Source organism: Nerophis ophidion, linkage group LG17 (genome assembly GCF_033978795.1).
Source record: "Nerophis ophidion isolate RoL-2023_Sa linkage group LG17, RoL_Noph_v1.0, whole genome shotgun sequence".
Taxonomy (NCBI): Eukaryota; Metazoa; Chordata; class Actinopteri; order Syngnathiformes; family Syngnathidae; genus Nerophis; species Nerophis ophidion.
Window position 1 is genome coordinate 47,608,726 of NC_084627.1, and position 14,370 is coordinate 47,623,095.

The following is a 14,370-nucleotide window of genomic DNA, read 5'->3' on the forward strand; positions in this document are numbered from 1 at the left end:
GCAATGGAAAAAAAAGACCCAAAAAAATCTATGTCATAATGAATTATCACTTTAAAATGTTTTATGTGGAAAAAATATTGCATATGTTGTGTGGTGCCCTGCGATGAGGTGGCGACTTGTCCAGGGTGTACCCCGCCTTCCGCCCGATTGTAGCTGAGATAGGGGCCAACGCCCCCCGCGACCCCGAAAGGGAATAAGCGGTAGAAAATGGATGGACGGATGTTGTGTGGTTGCCATATAAAAACATCAAAGTTTTGACAAAAGAGCATAAAACAAACAAAATAATAGTTCAAACTTAAAATCGACAAATATATCGGAAGTTGATCTTGAAATTTAAGTGTTAAAAGTAAAAAAACTAATAAAAATGCATCACTTTATGAGTGGTGAACCTTTCGGATCTCAAATATATTTAGTAGGATTTTATTTAACTTTTCACTGTGATTACTCAAAAATATTAAATAATTCAAATCAATGGTGTCCTGCATTATTGATCTTTGAGGGCTTTAATTGCTAAATAAAGGAACTCTCCTGAAGGAATCAATAAAGTACTATCTATCTATCTATCTATCTATCTATCTATCTATCTATCTATCTATCTATCTATCTATCTATCTATCTATCTATCTATCTATCCATCCATCCATCCATCCATCCATCCATCCATCCATCCATCCATCCATCCATCCATCCATCCATCCATCCATCCATCCATCCATCCATCCATCTAAATACTCCATATTTCAGTTTTACTATAAAAAAACAAAGTTATCTTTGACAGAAAAGACATAAAACCTTATATGTTTTACTTTATATCAACCTCAAGTTGATATAGAGATTTACTGTAAGCATTAAATAAAAAATAATAATAATAATTTGACTTATTTTTAACAATTTAGTGACTGAGACACTCTATGCTCCCCAGGAGCCCTAAGGATTAAAACAAAAATCCATATATTTTGTTATGGTTTTAAAATGAAAAATATAATTTTTCCGTGTGTGGCCCTCTGTGGAAAAAGTTTGGACACCCCTGCTATAATCGGTAAACAGCAGTTAGATGATGTCACTTCCGCTAAATTACTTCCTGTTGGTTGACTTCCGGTATTCGTTGGAAAGCAAGTCGTACATGTTGTGGTCTTCTGCACAGTCAAAGTTAAAGTACCAATGATCAAGGCTCTTTATTCGATTCACCTGGCCACTCAATCACCTTCAGCTTTGGGGTGCGTTTGGGGACAATATTAAATTGGGAAAAATGACAGGCGGCCTAATCTGAATCTGTATGCAGATCCCCAGTGACGGCAGCCCTCGTGCAACCCCAGACCATGATGCTACCACCACTATGCTTAACTGTAGGCGAGGCACAATTATCTTGTGGATGAAGAGGTCTCACAAAAAGTGCTGGTTTTTTTGCAACTTCAAAGAAACTGAGTGAACTAACCAAGGCTCATTCTATTTTGGTGGAAGGTGACGCTTGTTTGCATACCTGCCGGGCTGCTCAGGGTACTTCTGTTTGCAGTACGCTTCTAAAGACGCGTAGACTTTCTCTCTCAGAGCTTCCACCTCGCCTGGGTTTGACAGACCCTTGGAGTCTGGGAACACACACAAACACACACAGTCAGGAATGATGGTAACATGCACTTGAACGGGGGTTTCAGGCATACTTGCCAACCTTGAGACCTCCGATTTTGGGAGGTGTGGGGCGTGGTCAGGGGGGGCGTGGTTAAGAGGGGAGGAGTATATAGCTAGACTTCAAGTCAAGTATTTCACATACATACATACAGTATACACACACATAACACTCATCTACTCATTGTTGAGTTAAGGGTTGAATTGTCCATCCTTGTTCTATTCCCCGTCACTATTTTTCTAACCATGCTGAACACCCTCTCTGATGATGCATTGCTGTGAGGCACGCACAAAAGTGCTTTCATCAAATGCACTAGAGTCTGGAATCTTCCATCTCTCCCTAGCATGGTCCAAAACCGGTCAATATTTTGCTTTCTGAGGAAGCTCTTCACTGCCAAGCAATTGGTAGTCCACTACTTCTTCCCGGAGGCTATCCAGGTCCAATCGCAGCTGCGGCTTGGAACTTACAAGCGTATTTCTTCGTCTTACTCGTCGTCGACGTCGCAATGGCTGTATCTTCCTCGTTCTTCTGCACTCTCGAAAAGCCGTAGTTGTTATTGTCACATATGCGTGTACAGTAGATGGCAGTATTGCCCTGTTTAAGAGTGTCACAACATTGCTGTTTACGGCGGACGAACTGCTTTACGGTAGACTAAAACGTGACTGCTGTTGTTGTGTGTTGTTACCGCGCTGGGAGGACGTTAAAGGCCTACTGAAAGCCACTACTAGCGACCACGTAGTCTGATAGTTTATATATCAATGATGAAATATTAACATTGCAACACATGCCAATACGGCCGCTTTAGTTTACTAAATTACAATTTTACATATCTCGCGGAGTTTATTGTTGAAACACACACATAACACTCATGTACTCATTGTTGAGTTAAGGGTTGAATTGTCCATCCTTGTTCTATTCTCCGTCACTATTTTTTCTAACCATGCTGAACACCCTCTCTGACGATGCATTGCTGTGAGGCACGCACAAAAGTGCTTTCATCAAATGTACTAGAGTCTGGAATCTTCCATCTCTCCCTAGCATCGCCCAAAACCGGTCAATATTTTGCTTCCTGAGGAAGATCTTCACTGCCAAACAATTGGTAGTCCACTACTTCTTCCCGGGGGCTATCCAGGTCCAATCGCAGCTGCGGCTTGGAACTTACAAGCGTATTTCTTCGTCTTACTCGTCGTCGGCGTCGCAATGGCTGTATCTTCCTCGTTCTTCTGCACTCTCGAAAAGCCGTAGTTGTTATTGTCACATATGCGTGTACAGTAGATGGCAGTATTGCCCTGTTTAAGAGTGTCACAACATTGCTGTTTACGGCGGACGAACTGCTTTACGGTAGACTAAAACGTGACTGCTGCTGTTGTGTGTTGTTACCGCGCTGGGAGGACGTTAAAGGCCTACTGAAAGCCACTACTAGCGACCACGTAGTCTGATAGTTTATATATCAATGATGAAATATTAACATTGCAACACATGCCAATACGGCCGCTTTAGTTTACTAAATTACAATTTTACATATCTCGCGGAGTTTATTGTTGAAACACACACATAACACTCATGTATTCATTGTTGAGTGAAGGGTTGAATTGTCCATCCTTGTTCTATTCTCCGTCACTATTTTTTCCAACCATGCTGAACACCCTCTCTGACGATGCATTGCTGTGTGGCACGCACAAAAGTGCTTTCATCAAATGTACTAGAGTCTGGAATCTTCCATCTCTCCCTAGCATGGCCCAAAACCGGTCAATATTTTGCTTCATGAGGAAGATCTTCACTGCCAAACAATTGGTAGTCCACTACTTCTTCCCGGGGGCTATCCAGGTCCAATCGCAGCTGCGGCTTGGAACTTACAAGCGTATTTCTTCGTCTTACTCGTCGTCGGCGTCGCAATGGCTGTATCTTCCTCATTCTTCTGCACTCTCGAAAAGCTGTAGTTGTTATTGTCACATATGCGTGTACAGTAGATGGCAGTATTGCCCTGTTTAAGAGTGTCACAACATTGCTGTTTACGGCGGACGAACTGCTTTACGGTAGACGAAAACGTGACTGCTGTTGTTGTGTGTTGTTACCGCGCTGGGAGGACGTTAAAGGCCTACTGAAAGCCACTACTAGCGACCACGTAGTCTGATAGTTTATACATCAATGATGAAATATTAACATTGCAACACATGCCAATACGGCCGGTTTAGTTTACTAAATTACAATTTTACATTTCTCGCTGAGTTTCTTGTTGAAAACGTCGCGGAATGATGACGTGTGTTTGTGACGTTATTGGTTGGAGGGGACATTTTAACCCAGCACCACACACGGATAAAAGTAGTCTCTTTTCATCACATAATTACACAGTAATTTGGACATCTGTGTTGCTGAATATTTTGCAATTTGTTCAATTAATAATGGAGACGTCAAAGAAGAATGCTGTTGGTGGAAAGCGGTGGATTGCAGCTTCCTTTAGCACCGAAACATAGCCGGTGTTTGTTTGTTGTGAAGCTTTAACACAGAGCGGTCAAGCGAACATGTTTCTCTACATCAACCAGCAAGTTTTTGGATGGGAAAATTGTGATATTAAGTTGTCTCTTACCGGAGACTTCAGTGGATTATGCGACCTCCTCCTGTAGCTGTCAAAAAGGCAGCTCAAAAAGGCAGCTGTGATCTTAGCTCCTCGGCTTCTCTCCGCAGCCATCCGACTTTCAGGTATGACTTTACAATCTCAATAAAACACCATTAAAACAATAAGCAGATAAGGGATCTTCCAGAATTATCCTAGTAAATGTGTCTAATTACATCTGAAACGCCGCCTGGAGCCGTCGCCTTTTATTTATTTTTTTTTCATTCTAAACGTCCTTATCCACGAATCTTTCATCCTTGCTCTAATTAATGGGGAAATCGTCGCTTTTTAAGTCCGAATCGCTCTCGCTGCTGGTGGCCATGATTGTAAACAATGTTCAGATGTGAGGAGCTCCACAACCCGTGACGTCACGTGCATATCGTCTGCTACTTCCGGTACAGGCAAGGCTTTTTTATTAGCAACCAAAAGTTGCAAACTTTATCGTCGATGTTCTCTACTAAATCCTTTCAGCAAAAATATGGCCATATCGCAAAATGATCAAGTATGACACATAGAATGGACCTGCTATCAATCAATCAATCAAACTTAATTTATATAGCCCTTAATCACAAATGTCTCAAAGGGCTGCACAAGCCACAACGACATCCTCGGCTCAGATCCTACGTCAGGGCAAGAAAAAACTCAAATCCCGTTTAAATAAGAACATCTCATTTCAGTAGGCCTTTAATGAAACTGCCTAAGAACTCATTCTACAGTTATATCGTCCTTGGGCAGGCTTGCTGTTTATATTGTGGGAAAGCGGACGTGAAAACAGGCTGTCGACACGTCACTCAGGTCCGCATGGAGCTGGAGGGGGCGTGGCCTCCAGCTCCGCCTGAGTTTCGGGAGAAAATTTGCCCCGGGAGGTTTTCGGGAGAGGCGCTGAATTTCGGGAGTCTCCCGGAAAATCCAAGAGGGTTGGCAAGTATGGTTTCAGGTACCGTACCAAGGCAAGGGAACTACGTTCAAGCGAATACTTGACGTGGAGGCGGGAGTTTGTAATAAACAAGTTGAGCTTTAACCTCGCTGGCCCGTTGAGGACTTTTGTGCTACCGCATTCTAGATTGGTGCAATTAGCGCGCCCTCTTTGATGACGTCACTTAATAACTTTGGCCATGAACAAAAAACAATTATGCTTGAACTCGAGATGACATACAGCGAGAATGGTTCCGTCAGAACAATCTGCTGGACTCTAATTAACAAAGACTCGGGCAGGGAGAGCGAAGAAAGGCCAGTCGGTCCAATGGAGGCCCGAACAACGAACAAAAGTGCAAGTCAGGTTATTAAAACCGGGGGTTGACGATTAGCAGCTTTGCACTGCAAAAACTGAAATCTATGTTAGATTAAATATCTCAAATAATTGTGATATTTGCCTATTTTCTGTCTGATAAGATACTTCTTTTCACTAAGCAGATTTGATGTTAGAGTGTTTTACTTGTTTTAAATGTGCTGGTCCAAGATTTGATGATCTATATTGAGTAAAAACATGCTTGAAACTACAATATCAACTGTTGCAAAGCTGTGTCATCAACATTAACAAGTATAAAACTGCTTTTTCAGAGTAATAATTTCTTATTTCAAGCATGAAATAAAAAAAATTGTGACTTTGACACAATTGTGTCTCATAATTAAAACGGATGACAGCCATATGGACTTTGCTGTTTTATTTTCAATCAAACAATAGAAAAGATGTACTCTTATAGTAGTACAGTTGGCACGGTACATTAAACTGACGGTTAATATTTAAATATGTGACATTTTAAACAATTTTGAACAGAAATAGTTCATGCACATTCAGATAAATTCTTCAAAATTACAATTATGCATATATATATACATACATACATATATATACATATATACACATATGTATATACTGTATCTATGAGCCCAAAGTTAACGGTGGTTTGAAGTTTAAAAAAATATTTTATTATTAATTTTTCCTTTATCGTGCTATTCCTCTCTCTAACACAAGGGTGTCACACATTTTTTCCGTCAAGGGTCACATTGCAGTTAGGCTTGTCACGGTGAATAATATATAAATTTGCCTATACATTTGAATATTGTTTTTATCTTTTAAGCACACTGTAAAAAAAACAAAACTGTATATTTTACAGTAAAAAAAGGCAACTCACTCATCGGAATTGTATTGCAGTAAAATGTTTTTTGTTGTTGTTTTTCTTAAAAAACATTCCACTGTAAAATATCCTGTAACGTCTTACTGTAAATGGAAAAACTGCCCCACTGTTATTTTTTTTTTTAATTTTGCCAGTTTTTTATTGTCAAAAAATGTGCAAGCCTTTTTCCGTTTACAATAATACATGTTACCATATATTGATTAACGTGGACCCCGACTTAAACAAGTTCAAAAAATTGTGGACGCCGTCTTTGCTCCGCAGTAAGTCTTTGCTGTCGTCCAGCATTCCGTTTTTGTTTACTTTGTAGCCAGTTCAGTTTTAGTTTTTTTTCTTCGTAGCCTTCCCTAAGCTTCAATGCCTTTTCTTAGGAGCACTCACCTTTTGTCTATTTTTGGTTTAAGCATTAGACACCTTTTTACCTGCACACTGCCTCCCGCTGTTTCCGACATCTACCAAGCAATTAGCTACCGGCTGCCACCTACTGATATGGAAGTATATCACACGGTTACTACTACCATGAATTGATTAACGTGGACTCTGACTTAAACAAGTTGAAAAACTTATTCGGGTGTTACCATTTAGGGGTCAATTGTACAGAAAATATGCAAACTACTAATAACAGTTTTCAATCAATCAATCAATCAATCAATCAATCAATCAATCAATCAATCAAACGTTTAAAAACAACAAGCGTAGATTTTACGATGAAAAAAACGCTCATTTGACAGAATTGTACTCTAAAAGGCTTAGTGGCCACATGCATGGACAGCACCTTTTAGCTATTATTTCCAAAATTGTGTACACTACAGAATTGGGGTCTTATGGCCACTTATGTGGACACTTATACTGCCATCTGGTGGTGTCAGATGAGTACAACATACAATGGAATTTAGGGGAAAAATGTGTAAAACTAAGAATTAGCATGTCACTAGACATGAAGTACACGTTTGTGTACTTACGGACTAAGTACATCATATCAAAAGATGATTCTTAGTTTTTATTCTAATTAGGGTCCAATAAGCCTAAATAGCAAAGAAAAATACAAAAAAAGCATGTAAACGAATAGCTTGGGCCTTAAGGTTAATAAACATTTTTTTTTTAAATTTAAAGTTAATATGCTGTAAAAAACGTAATGTATTTAACCCCTAAAATCTACAGTGAACAATGTCATGGTTAACTTGCTTTGAAATCCTAGTTCAAGCAGATATTTCCAGCATTTGTTGTAACTTTAACCCCAAAACTTGTTTGGAAAGTATGACTTTGATTGATTGATTGACGATACAATATTTGCTGCAATATTGATTAATATCAAAGTTGAAAAAATGTGCAATTTTAATGCAGTACACACAATTTTTTTCCCGTCAAAACGGAAAGAACAAAAACATAGCATATATTAGTAAGCATTGTATACGGTTGCTTATTGACACATTTATTTTCCAGGGCCATATATAGAACTGGTCCCTGGGCCTTGAGTTTGACACCTGTGCTCTAACATGTCCTTTACAATGACACACATTTAGAGAACTTGTGCAAACTAAAAGACGATCTCAAAAATTGAGGTACTACTGTATTTCCTTACATAATTTTTACTCATCCGTCACATTTTTTTTAGACTTTTCTAATCATTTCCCTGATATCAAATGAGCAAACAGACGGTCTGTAGTCATTTTATAGTTCCCAGCTGCGTCGTCCAACAGGTTTCAAAAGGAACAAGCATGAGGAATACAGCACGTCGACAGTGAAGCACGTTATTATCTACAGTTTGTTCAAAGATCCTCAGTCATGGTTACCTGGGTTGAATAGGACGATGGCTCGAAGGCACCCCAGTTCTGTCTTATCCATCTGCATATCCCGCATCTTAGACACCAGTTCCGTGAGCACTCTGCACAAAAGACACAAAAAAAAGACGGAGATGAAGAAAATGCGCTTCAGTCAATAAACGCGATTTAAATGTTTTTTTTCCATAATGCTTATGTTTTCCAACAATGAGTGCCCGAGGGAAACACAATCACTCCAGAATCAATGTTGAGATAAATAATCACTGCAATTACGTTGGAGTTCTGTATTCACCGCTACTTTTTTTCCAACGCTTTGACTCCCCCGGCTTATAAAATGGTTCAGATAATTTATAGAATTTTCTTCGCTAACAGCCATAATGTATAATATAATATTATATAATCTTTTTCAAATTATATAGACAGAGGCACTGAAAGGGTGTTTCATGGTTTGTTTTATGGCTAGATCTTCAGGACGAGTTCATATTCAACATGTATTTTCTGTTTCATACATATGTTTGTGCTTTTTGCATTTTTTTTCCCCCTGCAACATGACAAGGGAAGGTTGCTTGGTTTATAGCTTTGATGCCTTCAGTGACAATCTACAATGTAAATACAACGTATTGAAATGAGAAGGTGTGTCCAAACTTTTGGCCTGTACTGTGTATGTGTACATATTATAACAATATAATTGATATACAATTGGTTTATAACTGGTTATTAAGAGAATGGGAAAGTTCAACACCTACCTAGTTTACTAGTGCGATGACCTTCTTAAAGTTTTGTAATCAATCAGAATTATCAAGCGGCTAAAATGCACCAAAAATGGACAACTGTGGAGAGAGTGTTTTGCATGTTTCCTATCATCCCTTGTATAGACTTAAAATAGTGTATTTTTGATTTTTTTATGGTGATAGGACGTTTATTTTTGATTTTTTATAATATCCACATAGTTCAGTGAGCAGGTTGTGTAATGTGTGACCATGTTTGTCGAATTTTTGTGCTGGTTGCATTTTTGTTTATTCCTGCAACATGACTAGGGAAGGTTGTTTGGTTTATAGTTTTGATGCCTTTACTGACAATCTACAATGTAAATAGTCATGAAAATAAAGAAAACGCATTGAAATGAGAAGGTGTGTCCAAACTTTTGGCTTGTACTGTATATGTGTACATATTATAAGAATGTAATGGATATATAATTAATTTATAATTGGTTATTAAGAGAATGTGAACGTTCAATGCCTAACTAGTTTTATAATCAATCAGAAATATCAAGCAGCTAAAATGCACCAAACATGGACAACTGTGGAGAGTGTTTTACATTTTTCCTATCATCCTTGGTATGGATTTAAATTGTGTATTTTTTGATTTTTTTTTTTTTAATGGTGATAGGACACATTTTTTATTTTTCATGATATCCACAAAGTTCAGTGAGCAGGTTGTGTAATGTGTGACCATGTTTGTCAAATTTTTGTGCTGGTTACATTTTTTTATTCCTGCAACATGACTAGGGAAGGTTGTTTGGTTTACAGTTTTGATGCCTTTACTGACAATCTACAATGTAAATAGTCATGAAAATAAAGAAAACGCATTGAAATGAGAAGGTGTGTCCAAACTTTTGGCTTGTACTGTATATGTGTACATATTATAATAATATATTCAATAAATAATGAATTTACAACTGGTTATTATGAGAACGGGAAAGTTCAACCGAGTTTACTAGTGCGATGACCTTCTTAAAGTTTTGTAATCAATCAGAAATATCAAGCGGCTAAAATGCACCAAAAATGGACAACTGTGGAGAGAGTGTTGTGCATTTTTCCTATAGTCCCTTGTATGGATTTAAAATAGTGTATTTTGGATTTTTTATGGTGATAGGACGTTTATTTTTGATTTTTATAATATCCACAAAGTTCAGTGAGCAGGTTGTGTTACGTGTGACCATGTTTGTCGAATTTTTGTGCTTGTTACATTTTTGTTTATTCCTGCAACATGACTAGGGAAGGTTGTTTGGTTTATAGTTTTGATGCCTTTACTGACAATCTACAATGTAAATAGTCATGAAAATAAAGAAAACGCATTGAAATGAGAAGGTGTGTCCAAACTTTTGGCTTGTACTGTATATGTGTACATATTATAATAATATAATGGATAAATAATTAATTTATAACTGGTTATTAAGAGAATGTGAAAATGCAACCGAGTTTACTAGTGCGATGACCTTCTTAAAGTTTGGTAATCAATCAGAAATATCAAGCGGCTAAAATGCAACAAAATTGGACAACTGTGGAGAGAGTGTTTTGCATTTTTCCTATCATCCCTTGTATGGATTTAGAATAGTTTATTTTTTATTTATTTTTTATAGTGATAGGACGTTTATTTTTTATTTTTTATAATATCCACAAAGTTCAGTGAGCAGGTTGTGTAATGTGTGACCATGTTTGTCGAATTTTTGTGCTGGTTGCATTTTTGTTTATTCCTGCAGCATGACTAGGGAAGGTTGTTTGGTTTATAGTTTTGATGCCTTTACTGACAATCTGCAATGTAAATAGTCATGAAAATAAAGAAAACGCATTGAAATTAGAAGGTGTGTCCAAACTTTTGGCTTATACTATATGTAAAAATAGGTTTTTCGTCTAAAATTTGGTGCATTCGGTCGCTTTAAAGCCACAGAGCCATCCTGTGCTTGCAAGTTCCATTGCATTGCATTCCATTTCCTCCAGGTCTCATTCTGAATAGAGTCAATTGTGACTTTGGGCTCATTGTAATTCAATTTGCTACAAGGAACAACACGGCTGACAAAAAAAAAAAAAAAAAAAAAAGAAAAAGGCGGAGGTGTTTATGATAATCGGTCTCATTTAAATGAGGAAGCGAGAGAGCGGCAGATAAATAAACATAATCAGTTTTGTGTATCTTAAAGCTCGCCACACTTATTACAGATATAAAGTCCTCGGGCAGAGAGTGCAGATTGTACCAAGCTGGTACAGATATTGGCAGATCGCTACCAAACCTGCAGCTTGTTATCTCTGGCTCAGCGATGATTCAACAGTCAAACATAGTCCACTTTGTTAGGCACGCTGAGCACACTTGTACTGCGATAATAACGCTCAGTTTTATTGGCTCTCCTCTGACGTTGTGACACACTTTCAGATTTGACAAGATGCAAATGCTTTTCAGCATAAATCATGTCCAAACACTGTCGTTCAACAGATGCTGCAGCCGGCCGCCTGCGAGGTATTAGCCTGTGACCCGGCATGTCAGCAACAGTCACCGCAGGGTTCCTTCCCCATGACTGATTTGCAATTGTGTGGCTAAAAAAAAAAAAAAAAAAAAAAAAAAAAAAAAAAAAAAATCATTACGGTTTTTTTTGCCCTTCAAACGGACTCTTTAGGGCAGGGGTGTCCAAACTTTTTCCTCAGAGGGCCGCACACGATTAAATGTAAGCCATTTTGATATTTTTCATTTTTAAACCATAACAAAATATATGTTTTTTTTTTTTTTTATCCTTAGGGCTCCTGGGGAGCATAGAGGGTTTCAGTCACTAACACAGGGGTAGGGAACCTATGGCTCTAGAGCCAGATGTGGCTCTTTTGATGACTGCATCTGGCTCTCGGATAAATCTTAGCTGACATTGCTTAACAGGATAAGTAATGAATAATTCCGCTGGTAATCACAGTGTTAAAAATAACGTTCAAATTATAAAACATTCTCATGCATTTTAATCAAACCATGCACCTGTTCAAAATGTCGCATTAATGGTAAGAAGTATTATATTTATTATTGGTTAACTTTAGAATAAGAATGTTATTAAAAAGAATAGGACACTTATTATACTCTAAAAATGTTAGTCTTACTTAAAAATGCACGCATTTAGTTGTATTCAGTGCTAAAAACATATTATATGGCTCTCACGGAAATACATTTTGAAATATTTGGCTTCCATGGCTCTTTCAGCCAAAAAAGTTCCCGACTCCTGCACTAACATATTCAAAATAAGTCAAATTATTATTATTATTTTCTATTTAATGCTTACAGTAAATGTCAATATCAACTTGAGGTTGATTTAACGTAAAACAAAAAAGGTTTTATGCCTTTTCTGTCAAAGACAACTTTGTTTTTTATAGAAAAACTGAAATTTGCAGTATTTAGATAGATAGATAGTACTTTATTGATTCCTTCAGGAGAGTTCCTTTATTTAACAATTAAAGCCCTCAAAGATCAATAATGCGGGACACCATTGATTTTAATTATTTAATAGTTTTGATTAATCAGAGTGAAAAGTTATATAAAATCCTACTAAATATATTTGAGATCCGAAAGGATCCCCACTCATAAAGTGATACATTCTTATTAGTTTTTTTTACTTTACTTTTAACACTTAAATTTCAAGATCAACTTCCGATACATCTGTCGATTTTAAGTTTGAACTATTATGTTTGTTTTATGCTCTTTTGTCAAAACTTTCATGTTATTATATGGCAACCACACAACATATGCAATATTTTTTTTCCACATAAAACATTTTAAAGTGATAATTTATAAGTAATAATTCATTATAACATGGATTATTATGTCCTTTTTTTTTGAGCAATGGAAAAAAAAAAAAGAAAATAAAGACAAAAGGAAAGAAAAAACTTTCTGCATGGCAGCTTTGTGTCAACACTTTTTCTCATTGGATTTCACCTCATTCCACGTTTTAAAAAAAATGTTTTTTAAGATTTTTGCAATACTATCAATTTTGAAATTTTTGCAGAATGTGTGGCGGGCCGCAAATGGACCCCGGGCCGCACTTTGGACACCCCTGTCTTAGGGTAAAATGTTTCCATACTTTCCATGTTTTACACCAAGTGCCAATCAAGCCACAGTCATTTGTCTCTTTCTGTTCTTGCATTATCAACAAATTCCTTTGTTTGCAATACATTTTACTGTCTAATTAGTCGACAAATGGTTGAATCCCTAGTCCTCAAATTTTTTTTAACGAAAAAACAGTCCTTAAGCCTCTTCATCCTGGCTCTGACGCACCTGTAGCACTTCCCTGAAAGCCAAAGGTCAAACAGTTCAAAACCAAGGTGAGCTCTGTTCTTGATGACCTTTTTTGCCGTGCCGAGGCAGCAGGAGGTATAAGTGTCTGTCAGGGAGGGGAGGGCGCTCTTCTGTTCTGCCATTACTACTACATTTTTTGGACTATAAGGCGCACTTAAATATTATTTCATTTTGTCAAAACTAGACAGTGCGCCTAATGTACGGAATAATTTTGGTTGTGCGTACCGACCTCGAAGCTATTTTATTTGTTACAAAGTGAAATTATAACGGTGACCAGTAGATGTCAGTCACACATAGGAGATATGTATGGACTGCAATATGACTCAGGTAAACCACACCAAAATGTTACGTGTTCCATTGAAAATATACTAAATTACACATGGCGCTCAAAAATCTATTAAAATATTTTAGTACGACTTTGGTAAGCTATGAAGCTGCACCGCTTGATGGTTTGTAAAGTACTTAAACATCCATCCATCCATTTCCTACCGCGTATTCCCTTTGGGGTTGCTGGTGCATATTTCAGCTACAATCGGGCGGAAGGCGGCGTACACCCTGGACAAGTCGCCACCTCATCGCAGGGCCAACATAGAACATACGAGTATTATTATAGTGTGTTGTTTCGCAATATTATGCAAAAGCAACTGCTCTGTATTTGGGATCTGCATAGGTCCTGAAAATTTGCGCGCATCCGCCTTTGTAGTCCGTGTTGACACCGTAGTGGATAAGCTTCTTCTTTTTCTCTATCTTCTTGTTATGGGACATTCATCCTCCACTGTTGCCATTTTTATTATAAAGTAGTGTAAAATTCTTACTTAAATCTGTCAGTAAACTCACCATGAAAGCGCTAAAACACGCCGGTGTGGTGAGTACACATTATTCACCCAAGGAACTTTAGTTATTAGAGAGTTCCGGTTGGACGGTTTTTAACGGGACACATTTCTGGCGTTGTTGTTGCACTAGTGAGCCACGGATGAGGAGATACTGCTCCGTTATTGATTTTAAGTAAAGTCTGAATGTCATTAAAACAGTTAGCTCTGTCTTCTGACACTTCTTCCACTCCCGTCCTTGCTCGCTACACCGCTACAAATTCTTACTTTTATCTGTAAATAAACTCGCCCTGAAAGCGCTAAAACACACCGGTGTGGTGAGTACACATTATTCACCCAAGGAACT

The 14,370-nt window shown here is 37.7% G+C and overlaps 1 protein-coding gene across 2 annotated transcripts in view; it reads right to left on the bottom strand.

Moving 5' to 3' along the window:
- Positions 1–14,370, bottom strand: part of LOC133536502 (retinoic acid receptor RXR-alpha-A) — a 298,975-nt gene that overhangs the window by 6,115 nt on the left and 278,490 nt on the right. For both annotated transcript variants that reach the window (XM_061877084.1, XM_061877085.1), the window contains exons 9-10: positions 8,167–8,258; positions 1,481–1,586 (exon numbers count right to left, since the gene is read on the bottom strand). In XM_061877084.1, coding sequence (XP_061733068.1) covers positions 1,481–1,586; positions 8,167–8,258 — 198 coding nt within the window. The remainder of the gene's footprint in view (positions 1–1,480; positions 1,587–8,166; positions 8,259–14,370) is intronic.